General features: G+C 31.7%; 1 protein-coding gene across 2 annotated transcripts in view; it reads left to right on the forward strand.

Moving 5' to 3' along the window:
- The window catches only part of fid (class I SAM-dependent methyltransferase fire dancer), a 158,456-nt gene that overhangs the window by 85,853 nt on the left and 48,454 nt on the right, over positions 1-24,149 (forward strand). For both annotated transcript variants that reach the window (XM_080160525.1, XM_080160526.1), the window contains exons 10-16: positions 1,125-1,169; positions 5,414-5,480; positions 11,899-12,002; positions 12,423-12,497; positions 15,880-15,938; positions 19,313-19,383; positions 23,075-23,176. In XM_080160525.1, the coding sequence (XP_080016651.1) occupies positions 1,125-1,169; positions 5,414-5,480; positions 11,899-12,002; positions 12,423-12,497; positions 15,880-15,938; positions 19,313-19,383; positions 23,075-23,176 (523 nt within the window). The remainder of the gene's footprint in view (positions 1-1,124; positions 1,170-5,413; positions 5,481-11,898; positions 12,003-12,422; positions 12,498-15,879; positions 15,939-19,312; positions 19,384-23,074; positions 23,177-24,149) is intronic.

Raw genomic sequence — 24,149 nt, forward strand, 5'->3', positions numbered from 1 at the left:
ATCATCTCTTCATAGTAAAATTGATTATTCTAACGAATGAGGTATGGTGTTTATAGAAATTTTTGCCTGAGTTGCAATGGGTTTTAACAATATAGCACCAAGAAAATGTCTACTCACTAAAAGAATCTTAAAATTAGAACTGAGTTTAGTTTTTTTTCTTGATTTTTTGGCATTTTAGGTCTTCTTTATTTGATATCTAAGTTCTGTATGGCACTGTCAAGTATGATCCAGAATCTTTGATTTACATAAATGCATACAGGCTAGACTAAAGAATATTAGATCTGCATCTTCACCAGGGATATTAAGAGATAAGACAATTGACTAAAAAATAATCTTTATCGCTAATTATGGTAACTAAAATAGCCCTTCTTCTGTAGATCAATATTATTGGTATAAGGTTGAACCACCAAATCAAAATTTAACCTAAGTACCCAAAAGTTTTTAAGCCAATGATAAAGATTATAAAACATCGGGTACCAGCTTTGTTGACAGTTTAATGTCTAATGGTCAGAGAATGGGATGGGGTAAAGTCATAAGGGGGGGTAGGATGTGGAAAACGTTATAATAGCCAGCTATGAGAACCATTTATTAGGGTATGTGAGAATCTCCCACAATATCCACCCATTCTTTATCCATTGATATAATATTACTATGGATAAAAAGACACATGAGACAAAAAAAACTAATTGATTATTGATTAGATTATTATTAATAGTGTCCTATCAGTTACGCATATTGTCATTTTTAATAATTCTTTCATACTAGCAAAAGGCCACAATAGAAAATAACTTGAGGGGGTATTTTATACTTTATTTTTTGTATGCAAAACAAATGGAATGGGAAGTTTGTGTTGTGATAATATTTTACGATTATGAAAATTTTGTACATGTGATTACATTTTGCAGAACCTACGGCACACTATACATAGTAATCAGGAGAAAAGAAATATATATTTAGAAAAATAAATTTTAGAAAATAAATACATTAAGTAAAAATTAATCACAAATTTGGCGAATGTACAAACTAATTGGTTGATATATTTTATTGTTTAGTTTTTTCTACGGTTATGAGGTCAAGTAACAAATTTTTGAAATATTTAAAGAAGATAAAAAAATTATCGGTGTAGAGAGACGGGTACGAGCCATCCGAGAATTAGCCAGAGTTCTCAGGTATGTAATTAGCGGTTTCCCTTCAAGTGTCTAGTCGAACAAAGAAACCCCCTCGTCCCTTGAATATTTTTTTTTAAATAAACGAACTGACTAATAAATGATGTACATGTTATCAAAGACGTCCAAGGGGGGGGGGGGGGTAAAGGGGTGATTACCCTCCCCAAATAAAAAAAAAATTACCTCTATGATATAAGGATTACCCCCCCCCCCCCAAATGAGCTTGGAGGTGACGTTGGAACCCCCAAAATTTTTATTTTCAAATTTTTACCCCCCCCCCCCAAAAAAAAAAATGAAAAAGCTTGGACGCCCCTGTATGTTATCAACCTAAATCGACGCCAATTTTTCCCTTTTAATATTATCCTTGTATATTCTACATCCATTGAGGGAAATTTGTTTGAATATTTATTATCATCCTCCCTCGCACTATCACTTTTTTACAGGGGAAGGACACAATCAAATCTTTAAAAGAGAAAATTTATGATAAATGTTTTCTTTTAAATTTAATAGTTTGTTTAGAAGCGTCTCACTATAAATGTGTTTGTAAATGATTAAATATTTATGAAATTTATGAGTTTCATATCCAAAACTCTCCAATTTAGTGTTGCCACGTTTTAACCATATCCACATCAAAACAAATAGCAAATCTGATTTTATCACATTTTACGTTAACGGTAACTTTTGCTCAGTAAGAAAATAAAGAAATTAAAAATGTTAAATGTAAATTCTTAAATTTTATAATATTATATTTTTCTGCTTTTTATGAACTTCTTAAATTTGACAACTGGCTTTGATGTGGTTGTCACACGTCCAATCTAATTCATTATTGGACAAATTAGAATCTAAATGTATTTAACACATTAACCTTTAAAAGGTGTTATCTATGTATGAAGTCAGCTATTAACAGTTTATTTATAAGGATAACACGTCTAAAAAAAATTTCTTCGTATTATTGCATTGAATTAATATTCGTCTGTTAAAATTTGAATTTAGATGATCGTACGTATTGACCACCTAAAGGTAATAAACCTATTGTAGTACGTCATGGTAAAGTGAAACGCCAGAACCCTTTATGTTTGTATAAATATTTATGAAACTTATTCAAACATATCATCTTATATGCAAATTAAAACGGTGGGCCATCATTTCCGTAAACTTTATCAAGACTTTTCGCGGATTTTAAAATGTCTCACATTAAGCTTTATGAATGCAATTTTATTATAATAGTTCAATTCCAAATATTTAAGGTTTGTCAATTATAATAAATTTGACATATTTGAGACTGTTTTGATTTTTGTAAAACTGGATTATGTCTGAAAGTGATGATACACCATTAGAACAACTTCAGACTTGGGTTCGGCCCTTAAGAATTCAAACCAACTTAAAATTGGGTACGGTTTTTAACGTCTCAACTAGCATAGCAAATAACTTAAATCTGAGTTTCAAGTATAAGTGAATTTTAAGTATATTAGATTTAAAAAGTGTAAATATTGAACTGTAAATAATACTCTATAAACTCTTTCTGATATTCGATAGCTTTAGAACCTTTTGTAACTATGAATCATGATAGTGCAAAATAACAATGTCGAAACTTTATCATAAAAAAGTTTTTTTTATAATACACCTACTATATCAAATAAATACTATTTGTAAAGGACTTAGAGACACACAGGCAAACTTTAGATATATAGAGTAGCTATTATACAAATAAAATATTATAGAAATATGCAATATATTGTAGAAATTTACAATGTATACTATACATGTTTGTATAATAAATTTAGTTTTATTCATATTTGTCATTATTACATGTATTTATCATTTTTATAGTTCCCTATTCTCAAGAACATAAGAATATATTTAAAAATTTATTCCTACTAGCGGCTGCGTCACTAGAGGCCTCATTTTTTTTAGAGGTGATTTCTCTTGGGAGGGTAGAGATACACTCCCCCAAAGTTATAAACCTTCACTGGAGCTATAAAAAGCTTCACTGAAAATGAGAACCATCTCGGTTAAGCGGTTAGCGGATCCGAGACTACTACTTTATATGGCGTTGCTACAAAAGACCAACTCTACAAAAGACCAACGCCTACAAAAGACTAACTAGTCGGTTCTACAAAAGACCAACGCCTACAAAAGACCAACGCCTACAAAAGACTAACGACTACAAAAGACCAACGCCAACAAAAAATCGTAGAGCTGGAAGGTCTATAGCTGCAAATGGTGTACCTAACCTGCCTAGCCGCGGGCGCCCGGCCCCCTAGCCTATAACATAACCTAACCTAACCTATGTTAGCCCCAGGAAATTTATTTAAGAAAAATATCCTCAACTGTTAATACATAGGTGATTTAGAATTTCGTGAATTTTACAAAAATTGGTCGGTAGATTTTTACAATTTTTATTTTTGTTTTTACAATTTTTAATATTGTTTTTACAATTTTTAATATTGTTCTTATAATTTTTATGTTAGGTTAGGTTAGGTTATAGGCTAGGGGGCCGAGTGCCCGCTGCTAGGCAGACCAGGGGGCCGAGTGCTGCGACCATGACCTTTATTTAATGTTTAAATAACAATATATATTTGTTGGTCTTTTGTAGGCGTTGGTCTTTTGTAGTGTTGGTCTTTTGTAGGCGTTGGTCTTTTGTAGAGTTGGTCTTTTGTAGCAACGCCCTTTATATAATAGGATTGTAATCATCAGTTACAAGTCTACAATTTAAACCCTTTGAGGTAATCTAACCCTGCAGATTCCTTTTAATTGTGTTCATACAAAAGCTGAGCCAATATTTGTGAGTTCTATTTGATTCAGTTATGAAATTCCTCATTTTGTCAAAGATTGTTTTCTGCGACAACACGGCACCAGAATATTAATGAATTTAGAATTGACAGGGATACATGTTCTCTAAAAAGCAGTTTAACTGTTCATGTTAACATTTTATGCAAAGAAAGTATATGTGAAAATATTTTAGATGTCTATCTTACATAGGAAGCGAAAATTTGACTTTTAAAAAAATTTTATTTACTTCCAACTTATACTATTTTAGACACACTGGATAATATAAGAGTCGAAGCAAAATAGTAAGTAAATTTGTTGAAAAACTGCTTGATACAGGATAATGTTTATTGACATACTTACATTTTTAGGACTTGATTATAGAGTTGCTTCGCTTATAATATTGTTAAAAATATGTTTAAAAAGGACGTACGGACATTCTGGTAATGATTATAGAGTTGCTTTGCTTTTTAAATCGTACTTAACTACAACAGGAATCATCATGCAAAGTTTGAAATCAATAGGACAATTCTAACATGCCTAAATTAACGAATAAAAGCTATCTATCTATGTCGGGCGGACGGACGGACGGACCGACCCTAATTATAGAAAAGCTTTGCTTTTAAAAAGTTCTTGTGCTCAGTTGACAAAAGTTAAAAACAAAGCTTTTTGCCAACAATTTTGGTAAACACAAAGAATCATTAATAATTGTTCAGAACAAAACATCTATATGGCAAACCACAATTCTGTCAACAATAATGTAAACGAATTGAGGGGCATAATCTATATGTAACTCTTGTATCAAGGCAGGGACCCTGTCCCAATTTGCATTGAGTTTTTGAAATCAGCCAATAATGTAGTAAATATAAACACAGCTGAGTTAACACAAAAGAACAAAATTTTACTAGCAGACGAAAAGGGTCTCTGTCACCAATTTGGGCAGGGAGTTGTCTGGATTATGCATCTATACTAATAGATATGTTTTCCAACTATTGCTTCTGGATAAGTTTTCTTCTTGTTTAATTTTTAAAATTATTGAAGGTTAAGCAAAGAAATCATACAAAACGAATCTTTTATAAATTTACCATGAAATCTACATTTTCAACCTTACTCACACTCAATATAGCTACTAATCAAAATTACAAAAGAATAGAACTTTTTAAAAAACCATTCTCTTTTTCTAATTGCTTCACGTTGCTTTTATGATTTTTAAAAGCGAAGCTTTTCCATAATTAGTGTCGGTCCGTACGTCCGTCCGTCCGTCCAAGATAGTTAGCTTTTATTCGTTAATATAGCAGTTTTTTAACAAATTTACACTTACAATTTTGCTTCAACTCTTATACATTTATATTCTGATTATTTAGTTCTGACACTATATATGTGTTAATGTCCGTTTGTCCTACAGTTTCAGTGCTTCGCTTTTATGGATGTTGTCATCCTTGTTTATATACTTGTTATTGATTGATTTATTTTTCTAGGGTTGGCGGAAAAATAATTATCAGTGTTTGGTCCATGGAACAAAGACATAGAAAGTTCGAATCCCAGGTTGGTACTTTATAATGTAACTTTACAAAGTGTCTAAAAAATCAGACGTGTGACGTCAAAAAAATGAGGGACATGAGAGGAGAAGAGGGAAAGAAAACCCCTAAAAAAGAGATGGAAAATCTCTCATTTTTATGACGTCAAATGGTTGTTGTACTCTAAGTCGTTGCGTAATTCTAGGCTGCGTTTTTTTCTATTTTTATACTTATTATTGTTTTATGTGCCTTTTCCTTATTAATTTGCGTTAGTGTCTATCTTTGCGTTACTTATTTGTAAAATGCAAATAATCACAACTTTATATACTTGATTAGGTAAAATTAAAGACTTTAATGAATTTAATGAAAGTCCCCTAGGTTATTAAGCTAACAAATAAGAAAACATTATTATAAAACTTTGGGAACTACTGCAATAAACAGCATAATGTTCCCTCCCTGATTTATAGTCTTTAATTTTACATAATTTTGCAAAAACATTTTTTTTAATTTTGGGTTAAATGTATAAATTAACTATTAAATGCCTTGTTAAAGTCAAGTTGTTTCAAATTAACAACTTGTTAAAGATAACACAACATAAAATTTGATCAACTTTAGCATATTTAATAGTTATTTCTCGCATCGTATTATAAACGGCTTTCCGCGGATATAGAATGTACAATTATGAGAAAACTAGTTTTTTTAGCCCCGAGGTGCCGAAGACACCGGCTAAAAAAACTGGTTTTAGTCTTATGATTGTACATTTTTATATTCGTAAAAAGCTGGATATAATACGATGCTAGAAATAATTTTTTCGTATGGATGAGAACCGGTTCCTATCCACCGGATTCGAATGAATACGAGAAAGATATTATCATACCTTTAAAATCAGAAAATCCATTATTATTTACCGATATGTTGAACCATAATTTATTAAATTCTTAAATTCTTTTAATTAAAAATTTTCTAAATGACCAATTCTTGAATTTATATTATTGTTTTGCATGAGATTATTAATGACAAAAACTTAATCAAACCTCTTTTTATGTATCAATAAATTGCAATTCTGATTATTGGATAATACTATTTATCATTCTAAAGATTGAAGTTTGAAGCTTCTAATAACTGGCATCCTTTTTCTCTCTTCTATGTCGTTTTTTGTTTATTTATTAATCTAATTTTATGCGGGAGTAATGGAACACCACCACCCAAAATAAGTGCACGGCAACAATAAAATATTTCGTATTGTGCCCTTTCTCTCCTATTTTACAATAGTCATATAATCCTACTATTTTACCAAAGTGTAACTAAATAACACCATTTGACTTTAGTTTAAACTATCTGATTATTAAATAGGTGAAAAATCTTATTCTTAATCAATAAATGCCCTATAAAAAAATATAAGATATAATCATAAATGAAAAACAATATAACAAAAATTTACTGCGACAACATCATCACATGTAATTGGTTGGAAAAGATTTTCTGTTAAAGACCAAGGAATATTGTGTAGTAAAGTTTTAATGGCATTCTTGATTATTTCTACTATGATATTTATGGACAGTCGTGATATTGTAAGAACATACATTATAGAAAACGTGAGGAAATGCAAAAAGGAATCATTGCATTTTCATACTGTAAGTTTTTGTAAAATAGTGAGTTTGGATAGTTTTCAATAGCAGACTTATTGTAGCTTCTCCCTAACCCATAGGGTTTTTGTTACCTTGGACTAAAACCTTCCTAATACCATTACAGTAAAAATTAACCTTTACTACCGTGTACGAGATCTTATTGGATTTACATACAGAAAGATATATAGATATCCTGTTACTTTAAAATGTATTCTAGAGGTGAAATAATAAAGTAAATTGTTCTATTTATTTTATTGGTAACTTTTATGTTTTATTTAATTATCTTTTTCATCTGTTTTTAAATAATACAATATTCAAAATTTCGCTGTCTAATTAAATTTGTACTATATTTGTGAAAACACTATGTATATTATTTTCTTATTTTGTAAAGAAAAGAAAAAATGCAATAAAATTTTGTGCGAACCCTACTTTTTTTTATCGTTTGAAGTCAAACTTTTTTTTGTCATGACAAGGGACAGATAAAGATATTAGGGTATAGTCCCTTTCGTGGAAACGCCGATTAAGGGGTGTTTCTTCGTATTTTCACAGTAGCTTTTCTTCTATTTCTAGCCCCTGCAGGGGGTTCTAACCTGCGGGCCAATTGCCTAACTTTGCTGGACAATCACCTAACCCAATATAACCTAACCTAACCTAAAATAACCTATCAAAAGCCATTTTGAAAATACGACGAATTGCCCCTCAAGGGGCATTGCCACGAAAGGGACTATACTCAAATATTATTAAAGTTGTTATTTTCAGTTTTACTAGAATAGCAACATATAAGGGCATGTCTGTTCGTACATTACTTATATCGTTAGTTACTACGCATTATTGAGAGGAGTCTGATTGTAAGTAAAGGTGACCCTAGGGTTATTTGAACTGAACAAGGGAAAACGCCACATTTTGAAACCTACATAGTAATGGCGCAGTTTTGTAAAATGTACTCTCTGATTTCAATTTCTAATCTTATCAAACAAACTTTAAAATTCTGTTCTCAGGAAAAAAAATACATTAGATTACCCCCCCCCCCCCCCCCACCCAAAAAAAAACCTTTAAAGGCTTTAGTTTTACACCTCTCAAATAAAAAGCTTGAACGTCCATGCCTGTTCTATTTATTTTTTCAAAAATTTGTCTCTCCCCCTAAGAAAAAAATAATGCACACAGCTTGATTTTGAAAGTACAATAACGTGAATTAAATTGTTATTGTCATTTCAACAAGAACAAATATATTCTATCCATTAAAGTGTACAGAGTTGCACCACAACCCCCCCCCCCCCCCCCACATACTTTCTTTTAATGATTATAGAGTTGTTACTCTTTTTTAAATTATACTATCTGTTACAGTTTGAAATCGATCGACAATTCAAACTTGCTTAAAAGGTATTCATTTAGGACAAACGAACGGATTGGCCCTAAATGTAGAAAAAAAAGAAATTAATTTTGTTTGCTGGATTTTCTTAATAACTTTCTCTCTCATTTACTAATTAATTGTGTGTTGGTGTGTCTGTGTGTGTGTGCGTGTGTATGTGTGTTTGTGTTCGTTTACAGATGTGTTTTAATGTTTGTTTGTGTGTTAATTGTAAGAATACAGTAAAAGTCTAAGAAAGTCATTTTTCATTCTAACTATTGCATTCAACTAACCCAATGTGCTTGGCCGTTGTCTGGAAGGCCAAACTGTGAAAATAGTAAAAATTTGCGCCTGTTTTAGACCAAGGAATTCTCCCTTCTCTTGCATTTGTCACAGCCGCAGTAGCAAATATTTTAATGTCTTTAGTTTGACACGGTTATGGCCAATCACACCCATAAGCGATTCTCAACTTTATTGACATAGTAAATGGAGAAAAAATACTGAATTTTTTTGGTACCTTAGTCCACAGGGCTTTGTAGCTATGTAAGTGTAATAATGTGTTTTGATTTGTTCTGATTGAGTTCCATTTATTTTCATCTCCAAAAATGTAATCTTATTATTTCGCTGTAACAAGTAAGTCGTTATTGTAAGTTGTAAGTTGTAGTTAAAATTATCCTTATATAAAAGTAAAAAGATTTCTGTCAGATATAGGGAAGGATCTCGCCAACCACTAAACCGATTTTATTCTCCTTTACAGGAAGGTTTAAATCAAAAGTGAAGGTACGAATCATCCCCTTCCTTTAATTTAAGTGACTGACTTAATGGCCGTATGTATGTATGTCCGTCCATTAGATCTCAAAAACTGCCGAGTATCAGTGTACACATTCTACACCTGAGATTGATACTTTTAGGAAGGGGTTTTGACCGTCAAGCTCTTTGGCGAAATGGAAGGAAAATTTCAACATAGGTTATTGTCTATGTATATGTTCATGTATATGTGAATTTATTTGAAATTTTGAATGACCTATGATAATCTACTCTTTAACTCACTGTGTACTTACAGTGTAATTTGATTAAATTTTATTGCTTTGCTATTTGTCATCCTTGTTAAAGTATTATGTCTAGGTACTAATACCCAAATAAAATGTTTTGAGGTACAAGTTTATTGTATTTAAATCTTGAGAAAATGCGAATGGATACGACATAAGAGGATTAAGACTTGTCATACTATATTTAGTAGCACATCTACTCTACACATCTACTCGGTCATAATGGCCAAACTTAATTTGCTTTAGGAAAGAGAATAGTTGTCAAAACGGGTGCAATTGTGTCCATATGCATTTTTTTCAATTACATGGCCTTAGTGGTCATGGCTGCTGTCATAGTATTAATATAATTTTTTTTTTAATTCTTAAACCAGTAGGTTTATATCTAATCTACAGTTGTCCTATCTCTCTATCTTCAGGATTCCCCTATCTTTTAAAAGCAAAGTATTTCTGTAAGTACGTCTGAATCAGGTAGCTCTTATTCTTAAATCAGGGATGTTACAATTCTTGTAACAATCAGAAGTCCATAAGTCTTTTATAACATATTAAGTTATTTTGACACCAACTTTTTACATAATATAATTATCCCACCACCCTGATTTTTAATGGAATTTTAATTTTTACTGGATGATTATGTACATATTATATCATATATATACCAAAGGCTAAGCATCTTTAATCAGGCATTAAAATTATTTCCTTTAAAGCAATTTTATAAACAATTTTGCTATTTCATGTGCTGGTTATGTGATTTAGATTTTATTTGATCTTTATGGATGAGGTCATCCTTGTTTTATGAATGTGGGAAAGTTTAATTATGTGAGCTATAATTTATGCAATTATCAAAGGATTAAAAAACTTTTATATGAACAAGGACAATGTAGCAATAAACAAAGAATAAAGGCAATAAACACTTACTATCCATTATCTGTAATACAAAGTAGAACGATGTCTGTCCGTCCCTTAAGATCTCAGTAACCACTGAACCGATCGGATTCTACTCTTCAGGGAACATATCTACTGGTCCTGTGGTGATTTTAGGCTTTCTTGGTTTTCTTGGGGGGTAGGACACCCCCAACCCCCCCCCCCAAAAAAAAAATCTCCCCCCAATTTTTTTTTTTTTGCATAGGTACCTATTTTTCCACAATTTTTTTTTCTTATGGGGAAGTTAGTTCACATAAAACTACTGGTGGCAGCACCAGTAATACTTTTTTAATTACCTCTTGGGGCAAAGCCCCTAAAGGCTAGGGGCAAAGCCGCTAGTATTCTTAGAATACACAACAAACGTGTACTTTTATTTACATATCATTCGCCCCTAAAAGCATCTAGGACTCTTGAGGGGCTGAAGTCGACCCTTAACATTTTATTTATGTTTTAAAAAGCATAAGTGAAAAACGTTTAGGTGGTTTTACCTTATTTCTTTGACAATTTAATTTGAGAAAATACCTTTAAACTTTTCTTAGACCTAAAGAAGAACCATATCCGCTAAGTGTTAAGCGAGATCCTTTGCTACACACACACACACTCACAAAAGTATGCAGAAAGACATCCTACTAGCTTTACATAATTATATCTACAAACAAATTAAATCTATAAATATTTTTAAAAGCAAGGCTCTTCTACATTTAGGGTAATCCAGCTGACCATAAAGTATATAAAATCTAGTATTTTTCCATTCTTTCATTAAAAAAGGGTTATATCTATGTATTTTTTACTAGCGGCTTCGCCCCTAGCCTCTAGGGGATTTGCCCCAAGATATGATAAAAAAAGTTAAGGTGAAATTCGTAAAAAAAAAAAAAATAAGAAGGACCAAGGAAATCTTCTACAATAAAAAAAAAGGACCAAGGATATCTCCTACAAAAAAAAAAAAAAATATGGGGGAGGTTTTTTTGTTTTTGAGGGGGTTGGGGGTGTCCCACCCCCCAAGAAAATAGCCCAAAATCACCACAGGACCAGTAGGTATATTCCCTGAAGAGTAGAATCCGATCGGTTCAGTGGTTACCGAGATTTTAAGCTTCAGACGGACGGACGGAGGGACAGACGCACGGACGGACGGACAGACATCAAGCTACTTTGTATTATAGATTGTTCGTCTGAATTGCTGAGCTTCAATTTTATGGATGTTGTCATCCTTATTCCAATTTCCAAATATTCCACCATGTCTTGTTTTAATAGTTTGCTGGTTGGTTTGTTCTTTATAAAATGAATTCTATAATTGTATTTTTTCAGGATGTATTAATACCATGGAACCGGCCTAGAACCCAGTCCGTTACTGTAATTGTACTCTTTTTCAGGATGTATTAATACCATGGAACCGGCCTAGTACTCAGTCCGTTACTCTAATTGTACTGTTTTTCAGGATGTATTAATACCATAGAACCGGCCTAGTACCCAGTTCGTTACTCTAATTGTACTGTTTTTCAGGATGTATTAATACCATGGAACCGGCCTAGTACCCAGTCCGTAGATGAAAAGAGTGGGGGAGGGGGTGGTAGTGGGGTAGGGGACACCACTACAACAACATGCACTAGGAACTTGTTACATTTTAGTTCTAAATATGGTCACTAGAGTTCACAAACATTAATTATTGATCTAATCTATTTCTAAAGTAACTGAATGCATGTTTGTCTGTCAGATATGGTAAATTTTCAAGAAAACGTATTATTATCCTAAGCTAAGGTTAAGTTTAAGACATTTTAAAAAAAGATTTAGTGCTCGGCAGCCATTCATCAGCCATAGGGAAATCAACTTTTAAATTCAGCTGGAAGTCTAAACCTGATTCAAAAATACCTTCACAAAAAAAACAAAGCATTTAAACGGGTCTTTATTTAAGGCTTTGTCGCAGCTGCCGTGCCCTAAAAAAATAAAATCCACTTAAAAATATTATTTTGTTAACATTGAGGTTGTAAACAGTATATTTTTTAAAATAACAAGTACAATTACAACCATAGTGAGGACGATGTGACACATTACCATGCATTCACACAAACAGGATCTGATAGTGAACCAGTTTCCATGTCCAGGTAAATTTAAAATCCTTTCCCGTATCGCTTTAAAACCGATTAATATCTGGTGGCTTAAAATCGGTTCTCGGCCATACTAAAAAATTATGTCTAGCATCTTTATATATCCAGTTTTCTACGAATATAAGAATGTACAATCATAAGATTAAAACCAGTTTTTTTATCCAGTGCCTTATGCACCTCGGGGCTAAAAAACTGTTTTTATCTTATAATTGTATAGTTTATATCTGTGGAAAGCTGTTTATAATACGATGCAAGAAATGAATATTCTTTTTAATTTCTATACCTTCCAATATAATCAATAAATGTCTGTATTTTAAGAAATAAACCTTTCCTTTCCGGTAAACTCGTGAGCCATGACACTAAGACTTTTTAACCTTTACTATGACTATACAACGCTAAACATTATTTAAACATTGATGTTTGTTATCAATGTTGTTATATGACGGACAATAGTCTGTTCGTCCATCAGATGACATGTCGTTCAAAAAAATTGTTTACAAAATGAACTCTGTTTTATGCCTGTTCTTAAATCTACTGTACTTCTCACATTATGAATAAAAACCAAATTTCAAAGTTTTTTTGCATATTGAAAGAAAATATATTTTGAAATCTATTCCTTTTCTTGCTGTCCTATTGTTATACAGTTGAACAATACATTCACATTGATATCTCACTATTTCCTGGAATACAAGTTTCAAAACTGTAAAATAGCCTGAGTTGGGACAATTTTGTGGAAACAACGTATAGTGTCCTATAAAAAAGACGTCATACAATATAAATGACCAATGATAGACCAGTACATAATTTACCATTGGTGATTTACAATGCGTACTGGCCTGTCATTGGTCAATTGTATTGTATGGCGTCATTTTTATTGGATACTTTACACTGTTTCGATTTTGTGGTTTCCCTCATATTTAAGATGGACCACAAACAAGTTTTTTGGGGGTAAACATATTTTTTATGTTTTTAAAAGCGAAGCTTTTCTATAATTATGGTCGGTCCGTCCGTCCGTCACGGATAGCTTTTTTCGTTAATTTAGGCATGTTAGAATTGTCCTATCGATTTTAAATTTTGCATGGTGATTCCTTTAGTAGTTAGGTACGATTTAGAAAGCGTAGCAACTCTATAATCATTACCAGAATGTCCGTACGTCCATTTTAAACATGTTGATTTTTTTTACATTTTGAACAACAAATTTGTATGTGACCTAATTATCCGATTGGTCTGATTTTTGGTATACTGATTCCTGGGACAACAAAATACAATATTATAAGCGAAGCAACTCTATAATCAAGTCCTAAAAATGTAAGTATGTCCATAATCATTATCCTGTATCAAGCAGTTTTCAACAAATTTACTTACAATTTTGCTTTGACTCTTATACATTCGCATTCTGATTATTAAGTTCTGATATTATACAAGTGTTAATGTCCGTTTGTCCTACCGTTTCAGAGCTTCGCTTTTATGGATATTGTCATCCTTGTTAAAGTTAATATAGGTTAAGTATAGTATAGAAGGGTAGGGACAATTTGAAGAGCCTCTAAGTTTTTTTCTCCAATGATTCTAATATAGGAAGGAGGGAATTGGCGGTCCAATAATAGGTTTGAGTGGAAGTTCCAAAGTTTTTATATCAAAACTTTTAATCATTTTTAAAAATTCGAGAGTAAAATCTTAGATTTAAGTACTTTAATTTTGAACTTTTTTTAAAATTTATGTAAAAATTTATGGGCAAAAGTCAAAAATAGTTTAAAAAGTATTCTAAAATGAAAGAAAAGTTTCAAATATGCTTTCTATGGCGCAGTGACTACTATCAGGTTCAGTAGTTTTATACTCTTTTTATTCACAGTTCTTAGGGCAAAAAGGACAAATATTACCAACAGGAACATTAAATTTTTATTTTTTTTTGTCTGAGGCTAAAGATTTTTTTTGCTCTGGTTGCGCTTTATAAATATACTGAGATGGTTTTAGGCTATTTCCAAATAATATTCCAAAAACGCAAGTACAAAAACAAAAATTTAGAAGATTTTTTTCGTAACAAGAACCGTGTTCGCAGTTCTATTGTTAAATTTTGAGTATCTCCAACTTTTTATTAAATTCAGTATTTTTAAAGTCTTAAGAAAATATTGGGGATACTGAAAAAAAAATTTCTTTTCTGAATTTTGAGGATTTTTGGGAAACGATTTTTTCAAAGAAATTTTTTAAGCAACTTCTAGTGCCCATAAGAAAATACTTCATACAATACAAATAATCTCTGATACATTTTAGTATTAATCAATACCAATGTATACTGGCCTATCATTGGTCATTCGTACCGTATGACGTCATTTTTTAATTAAGGCACTATAAGCATCCAATTTGTTTAGTGGAGGAAAGATTGACCTATCATTGTAATCCTTTGAAAATAAAGTTGAGTTCTTTTAGTAAGTAAAAACCAATAAAACCTTTTCTATCTGGTTTTTGTAGCAGAGATACTGTGCACATAAATTCAGGGATCTAAAGGGCAGATAAGTTGATGTAATTCACAATGATTATACACAAAATTTCCCTATTGAAGTTTACAATTACTTGTTGAAACGTTTGGACTTCCAACTTAATGAACCAACCTATCAAAATCCAATAAAAGTCCTCAAAGTTGTTAAGTTAACGATAAAGAAACGTTATTCTAAAATTTTGGGGACTAGTGCAATAAACAGCCCAATGTCTTCTCCCTCCCTGATGTAAATTACCTTTTTATATTTTTCATGTATGTGTGTCTATTTCTTTTACCTTTAATGTCTGTTAGTCTGTTGGTAGCCTTTTTTCACTTTGAGAATACAAAAATTATTTATAGAATCTACAATATACACACAGTTAAGGATCTACAGTCTCTACGCTGTTTCTTTATTATAACTGTAATAATTGCTTAACTCTTGTTGAAGATATCTTTACCAAGAGAGGCAAAAGTGGAATCTTAAATTTCAAAAATCGTATCGGCGTTGAAGATATCTTCACCAAGAGAGGGGAAAGTGGAATCTTACATTTCAAAAATCGTATCGGCGTTGAAGATATCTTCACCAAGAGAAGGGAAAGTAGAATCTTACATTTCAAAAATCGTATCGGCGTTGAAGATATCTTCACCAAGAGAGGGGAAAGTGGAAAGGTAGATTACAGTTTTAGAGGGTCACAACCATTATCATAGATTATATTTCTGCTTCTATAAAAATGGATTCAACTCCCTAACTGATATATCAATGCTGATCTTCTTAAGGATATTATTGTCTTATCCATGTACCTTTATATAAAACTAGCGGCTACATCCCTAATAGCCTCTAGGGGCACTTTAAGTAGGCGGTGGAAAAGTCGACCTACCCCAATTTTTTACCTTCTTTTTTTTAAGGTTGAGTATGAGAAGGAAGGGCAGATCAAGATTTAAGGGAAGAAGCATATCACCGTTAGGTAAGAAAAATAAATGCATATAAAAAAGGACTAGATGGCATCATAGTCCATTAAACTCAAAAAGGATTCATTGCAGACGAACCCTTTTTTTTATTTAAAGTTTATATAAATTTTTCACGATATAATTTCCAAAAACCTAGCTTTGTCGTAAGATTTCAACAATTTATAAAGATTTTGTTTACTCTAGCAAGCAATATCCAAAGAAATTTTACTTTACATAGCTAGCTAGCTGTTTTCCTATTGGCTGATTTAGAGGGTAAATATCTAGGGGTTATACATTTTGAGCTTCGTCTTTTAAATGCCATTGAAAAGTCAAACTGCTAATAACTAACTATTTATATGCTTAATGTTACATTAAGCGGTAACTAATTCAATCTCCACAACTTTGTGTAGACTTTTCATGGGGTGAGGGTTAATCTGATGTATTTAGGGGGGTTACAGCATCTCCAAAATATTTTTTGCATGAGGTCTTATTTTGGTGTTACCTGGCCAAACGTTCATCAAACCAAAACAAATATTTTATTGAAGCAATATTTTCATTGATGTGTATGTTCTATTCCCTAAAATTTTATTTTGATTCCAATACTTAGCTTCCTTGAAATTGAGAATCTGTATTAACAAAAATTGTTTTATTTTATATTATAGATAGAAAAAAAGAATAAATAATTTAAAATATAAATATTGTTTGTATATCCATAATATGACAAGGTTGACAAAGAAAATAAGTAAAACAACAAAAAAGATAATGTAATATCATATTTTTCTTAGTCGGATACTTATGAAACAGCCAAAAAAAAGTGTCAAAGAATTAATACTTATAGTATCATATTTTTTTCTGTAATTTTAAATGAGTTATTTAAGCAAACAAAATTTAGCATAAATGGATATTTAAATCCCAAGGTATTAAATGATCGAGCGTTAGCTCATCATTTAATACCGAGGGATTTAAATATCCATTTATGCTAAATTTTGTTTGCTTAAATAACATTCTATTGCAACAAAAAGGTGATGTTAGCAAATAATTTCTTGAATAAAATCATAAAACGTTTTTTCATTTAATTTTCATTTTTTTCACTGTTGTGTTTTTATTTGACATTAAAAATAAAAATCATAAAAAATCTTCCAAATCAAAGAGAAAAAATCTTTGAATTATTGGTCAATTTAAGTTCAAAGATTTTTTTATTGTAAAAAGTTAATTTTTTAAAAATATTTTAGAAAAAAAATCTTCTAACAAAAAAAAATTATCATAATCCAAGATGGCGTCAATACATGAAAATAATATTTTCAAAACAAAAAATTAAAACTTGAATATCTTTTATCACAGATTGAATTTCAAAAATCGGTCTGACAGTTTTTCCAAAGTCAGTATGATCTATCGAATGAAAAAGGTTTGAAACTGATAGAACATTTCTTTATACTAAAACATATTTTTTCTCACGTTTTTTCCCACACTTCCAAAAAATGAAATTCAATGAAAATTAAATGGTTCCCACACTAAAAAAAAGTTCTCACGGGTCCTAAAAATGAAATTAAATGAAAAACATATGTACCATTTAAATGAAAATTAAATGGTTCCCACGCTCAAAAAATTTTCACACGCTTGACATTCTTGAAAAAACCTAATTAATTGAATATTTAAACAAACTGAATATCGCGTTTTTTGCAATGGAATGATTATTTTGCTTAATCGCAGTCTTTCGAGTATTGATCTTTATTACACGTCTTTGTTACTCCCTGGATAAATTTGAGTATTATTCTTATTTGATTATTTTAAGTAATAGTCTCTATATGATTATTTCATCTTTATAGAATCGGGTTATTTATCCATTTTAAGAGTTGGCCCTCCCTTTTCCTTGGAATTAAAAACAAAATGAAAATATTTTCTTTTATATGCTGTATTACCTCTATTGGTCTCTATGCTTACTTCATTATTTTTAAGTATTAATCTCTATGTTTAATTCATTATTTTTAAGTAATGGTCTCTATGCTTACTTCATTATTTTTAAGTATTGGTCTCTATGCTTACTTCATTATTTTTAAGTATTGGCCTCTATGCTTACTTAATTATCTTTAAGAATTGGTCTCTATGCTTACTTAATTATCCTTAAGTATTGGTCTCTATGCTTACTTAATTATTTTTAAGTATTGGCCTCTGTGCTTACTTAATTATTTTAAGTATTGGTCTCTATGCTTACTTCATTATTTTGCCAATATCTACCCGTGATGCAGTACCAGAAGAATAATCTTCTCTGTCTACACTCAGAGACAAAGGGATAGGACAATGGTTAAAAAATTTACTTCTCTTTCTTCCTCTTAATGTTTACTAGCAAACTAAAGGCTGATTGAAAATGATAAAGTATGATTTAACCTGCATTATCCTCTCCCTCCCTGGTCTACAAATATTAAGTATGTCCCTTCAAATAAACAAAGAAGAAAATATGCTTAACATTATAAATAATAATTTGAAGCATGAAACTGGCGCAAAAGATCTCAACAACTGCTCTGTTACACACATAACAACATACCTTTTATCAATTTAAAAAAAAAATCTTTCTTTTCATTGGAGGAATCCCTCTGGAGCAGCAATTTAGTAGAGATGGTTTCCCTGGATGGTGTGGGATGCACCTACCCTCCCCCAACAATTTAGTAGAGATGGTTTCCCTGGATGGTGTGGGATGCACCTACCCTCCCCCAACAATTTAGTAGAAATGGTTTCCCTGGATGGTGTGGGATGCACCTTCCCTCCCCCAACAATTTAGTAGAGATGGTTTCCCTGGATGGTGTGGGATGCACCTACCCTCCCCCATTAATTTAGTAGAGATGGTTTCCCTGGATGGTGTTGGATGCACCTTCCCTCCCCCAACATAAAAAAAACTCTGCCCTTGTACAGTCATATGAAACAAAAAATAAAAACTCAATGATAAAAACCAAAAGACACATGTGCACTGACAGACATACTATTTCAATATGAAACACTTATTTTTTGTTGGTTTCTAATGTATAGTAGAAAAATAACAAATAAAATAATACCTATATTATCCACTTACCACATATCTGTAAGACGCACATACCAGAAAATAGGCAATATGTTTTTTTTAGTAGTACAGCTTCTCTTTAATTATGGTATGTTCGTTCGTACATACTTATTTATTTTTACTTGTCACATATAAAATCAGACATTTGTTAAGATGTTTTTTTCTGCGATGATGAATTTTAATCTTTAAACGATTTGATTTAACCAATATAATTTTCCCAAACAAAATCTTAACTAAAGAGTTTTAACTTGTTAAGGGTGATTTTTCAAATGATTGAATGTTCTAAGTAAGATATTGTTTAACAAGACTTTCTATATTTACTTTATTGATTTTTTTAAGTTGGACGTAGTAGTTCTGATCTGTCCAGTCCGAATGAATCCTGCTACAGTTTTGTCAGAAAAGCCATCCAGGTAAAAAATATCTACATAAGTCACATATCTACAGTATCTGACCAGGGAGGAAGGGAACATTGGGCTCTTTATTACACTAGTTCCCAAAGTTTTATAATAATATTTTCTTATTCGTTGGCTTAACGTCTTTGGATAATTTTAATAAATTTTGATTAGTTGATTTATTAATTTGAGTGTTCACACGTTTCAACCATTAATTGCAATCTACAAAAGGGGTAATTTTATGTATCATCATTGGGAATATACATCATTTTATCGGCTATTATCGTCACCCTGTAGATTCCAAGTGTCTGCCTGTTGGTCATTATGTACTGCAGCATTTCTATAAGAAGGTAATGACAGTATGTCTGACCAAACAAATGACCGTCAACCTTTGAACAAAAATAACCATTACTTTCATGTTTATGACCGGAGTTTAAAAGATTAGAAACATGAATTGAGTTAGCTTTTGAGAGTAACATATCCAGTGATTTATGAACAATACCTGCTTATAATTGACGTTACTGTAGTTTTCCTTCAAAATAATATAAGTTAATTGATAATAGTTACAAACAGTCATCGAGTTGCTATCCTTTACAGTAAAGCTTCTTATAGATCGAGGGAAGGTTTTTAACTATTTGGGGTGAGGTATTTCCACCATTCCAATAAAAAAGACCCCTCCCCCACCAACATAAATATATTTTTTTTACTTTTCTTTTAAAACTCGCATTGAAAATGAGAGAGTCGTCTTTTCCCCCATCCTTCCTTAAGTGCCCCTAGAGGCTTCTAGGGGGCGTAGCCGCTAGTATTACGATATAGAACAATAAATATTATAAAATTTAACTTAATTCTATAATATTTTATAATTCAATCATTTATATTTTTTTTTAAATCCAGAGTAAGAAACGCGTTTTTGTGTGATTTATATTTCATGAATTTATTCTTTCTGAATTAAATATTTATAAAAATAAAACAGGGAAAACTACAAATACAGTTTTCGATAGTTACTATAAGACTTACAAACAGGGTGTTTTTTTTCAGATAACTAGTACTTGATTTAACCCACTTACCCTTTGCACACATCAATTATTAATACATTATTTTCTTCATTGGATTGGAAATTTTTTTGGGGTTCCCCCCATTCCCCCCCCCCCCAAAAAAAAAAAAAAAATATATATAAGGCTTGGACTGTTGGACGTCCCTTTTCCCTCTTAAATGAATAAACGGCTTTGAATCAGTTTATAGATTCCTTTATTGCTTGTGAAAAAATGAATGGTTAGACACTAAAAGTTTATAAATAAGTTTGGTGTTTACTCTTTTCTTACATAACCTCAGAAAAAATTAAAAATTTATTCAACATTTTAGAATCCATTGAATGTGGTGTGTAAAAACATACGCATATTGTCATAAAAACAAAGTGTTTTTAGATTTTAAAAGGGATTTGACAATGTACGATAAATAAAAAGTTTGGTGGACTTTGGAAGATTATTAAGGGGGCGGGACCAAACTTGTTGTGATTTTTTACAAGCTAAGGCTCACTCTAGATAAACATATCCCCCAAATAGTTTTAAGTCTTCCTGGGACCTAAAAGAAGCTTCAATGTAAAGTAGAGCTTAACCGGTCCAAGAGTTTTTGAGAAATTTCGCTAGAGACAAACAGACATCCTATTACATTTATACAAAGATAGTTTTATTCTTTTTGTGTATTGATTAATTACTTGTTTTTTGCTTGCACTATTTCCTAATTAATTTTGATGTTAAGTGATTAGTTTCTTGCCCTTCAACTTATTTGTAGTTTTCTCACAAGCAAAAACAAGTACAAATATTTAATACACTTTCTAAGAATTTTACCCAAAGTATTAAAGGAGAAAAATTAATTATACAGGGTGCGGCACATAAATCCGGACAAATTCTAATTTTTAAACAAATGAACATAAAATCGTCAATTTTAAAGATTTTATTAAATTTTAAAAACTGAGAGGCAGAATGGGTATATGACTATTAGATTATTCAAAAAAATGGCCGCCAACCTCAATCACCGCCTCTACCCGCCTCCTCAACCGCAGGCAGGTCCAGGTCAAAATGTACCTATCCAAGCTGGCTTAGTTCTCCTTGATAGTGGCAATGAGGGAGGTCTTTGTGGTATGGGCACGTCTATTGGTACATGCTTCAAAGTAGCCCCAGGCCTAAAAGTCTATTGAGTTAAGATCGGGCTGCTGGGAGACCACATTTCCTTAGGAACGTGAGTAACCGCAGGATCCAAATTAGCCCAACTTTTAAGCTACCCTTAGACACGGAGGCTCTTATTTGGACCACAGTTGAGCTAGAACGACGTTCTTTACCTTTTAAGAAATGGCATGAAGTTTCAGCTAGGGTTGTGAGCGCAACCCATAGTCTAAAATGAGTTTCAAAGTTCAATATGGGTCCCTGAAGTCAAGAACCGAGAAATTTTCACGAATTTTCACGGTTTTTGACGTTTTTTACATCTCAAAATCTGCCCCGTTTCACTTTGCTGGAGTACTACGGCCAAGCCATTTCAGATAGAACGCTCTAGTCTTTTCTAGTGTCTTATTTATGTATCTGACAGTATCCCCAGCAAGTTTTATAACCCTACTTCACCTACAGATGGGCTGAGGTCAGATTTAGTGGGCCCTAGTCGAGAATCCAGATTAAACCACCGGCGCATTTAGAATCTGCCTTGTTGTACATATGCGCGGCCAGCTCAGTGCACACGTCCATCTTCATCCAAAGATTTTTTTATGCTAAAAGGTCATTACCTAAGCTTTTTGTAGTGTGGTCAAACGTCATGATTGGTCAAGTAGTTTTGACGCTATGGCCGTTTAAAAAACGTCCGGATTTATGTGCCGCACCCTGTATGTTTAATAGATTTTTATGAGTAAAGCATTAGTGTCTGAATTATGGTTCCCTTTACCTCTACTAATCTTTTACTTCCCCTCCACTATCCCTTGCATTATTCACTAACCCTTCACTTTCCAATTTTTTACCCTTATCTCCCCCTTCACTTTCCTTTCTCTTCCTCTTCACTTTCCCATTTTCTCTCTTTTAATTTACTCTCACCTCCCCTTTACTTTTCCCTCTCTTCCGCTGCATTTACCTTTAGCTTCCCCTTCACTTCTCCTTTACTACCCCCTTATCTTCCTCATGACTACCTTTACTGCCCCTTCCTTTCCCTTTTTCTTTTATTATAGTTTTCTGTAAATTTATAAAAAGATATTGTGACCTCTTTTTGCTGCGCTACTTACAACTAATGTTGATAATTGTTCTTGTTTTTCCTGATTAATGCCCCTACTCTATAAAATAAATGAACAAAAGAAACCAGAACGATGGCAATTAATTTTCTATTGACACACTTGCTAATGCTAAACATTAAAACGAAGCAAAAGCATATGTAATAATTGTATGTATGTCCATCAAGATCCCATAAATATAGCATTTGATCGTTGCTCTATCGTACAAGAAATGACCATAACATTATCCAATCTCAGTAGTACATATACAGTATTAAACTATATAATTAAACTATAAAAAAAATTCTATATTAATATAGACTTAACTGCTGACTTTTGGTGATTAAATTGGAATAGATTTGCTTCGCCTTCTAGATTATACCTCATCATGAATGTAATCTTTTTACAAAATTACATGTTTCAAAGCTGACAAAGCTTTCCTGAAATTTTAAATTTTTTTTTTAGAAATTTGCTGCTCAAAAGAAAGCTGGAGTGGATGGTAAGGGATTGCCGGACGGAAAGAAGCTTCCCTGGTTTCTTAATAACCTAGAATCTTACTATGCCAAGGTAACGAAAATTATATTTCAAACGAGTTGTTTCCTTTTTTTAGAGCGCCTTGACTGAAAAACATTATCTGTTTAATATCAAAAATGTTTAATCATTGTCTGTAAGAAATTCACAGAAAAATAAGCCGATTTTCTTCCAGTTTACATAACTTTCTAAGCATGTCGGATATATCCTGGTGATAGAGTAGTTGCACTCCTTAAATTGTATGAAGTTTATAAGCAACCAGAATCTCCAGTGTATGTATTATTTGTTCTTGAAAACCTTTAAACAGCAGTTTTTTTAATTATTATATCCCTTGAAAGGATCCTTTTTTGGTCCTGAGTGATACTTTTTCATCTATTTGGAAGAGATTAGCTTTAGATTAAATGAATATTTTAAGAATCTAAAGTATCCCAAATAAATTTAACTCCAAAAAATGTGCAGCACATTTAAAAGCACAAAGAGAAATCTTTTCGTGTGTTTATGAATAAAAATATACTTGTTAAAATGAGCGTTTGATAAAAATATACATGTTTTGATAAAAAAAATCTGTCAACAAAAGCAATATCAAGTTTTAAAAAGCAATTAAAACTTTTAAAAATTGACAATTTTTTATAAAAGACAAGAATTTTAAATTTTGCAATTAAAGTAACTTTGAGTAAAAAACTTTTTTGTTTCGTCATAGGATTTGTTTTTTATCTTGCTTTTATTTTTTTACCTCCATTTTTGAAAGTCATCATCACAATGAGTTAAAAACAAGGATGATTTTTTTACACATCCAAATATTGCGAAACTACATATGGTTTAGCTCCATAATGTGTGGATAGCGAACAACAGAGTTATAACAAGGGGTGGGGGTTAATTGGTCCGCTGGTTGTTTCCAGGGATTTTACAAATTAACTTTTTCTGGAAACTAAAATATCTCAACAGAAACTGTTTTGATAGCTGTTTGATGTAAAAATACAGAAGTATTTTCTTTAAGGTATAAAGTTTA

Source organism: Acartia tonsa, chromosome 5 (assembly GCF_053477335.1).
Source record: "Acartia tonsa isolate MP-2025a chromosome 5, ASM5347733v1, whole genome shotgun sequence".
Taxonomy (NCBI): Eukaryota; Metazoa; Arthropoda; class Copepoda; order Calanoida; family Acartiidae; genus Acartia; species Acartia tonsa.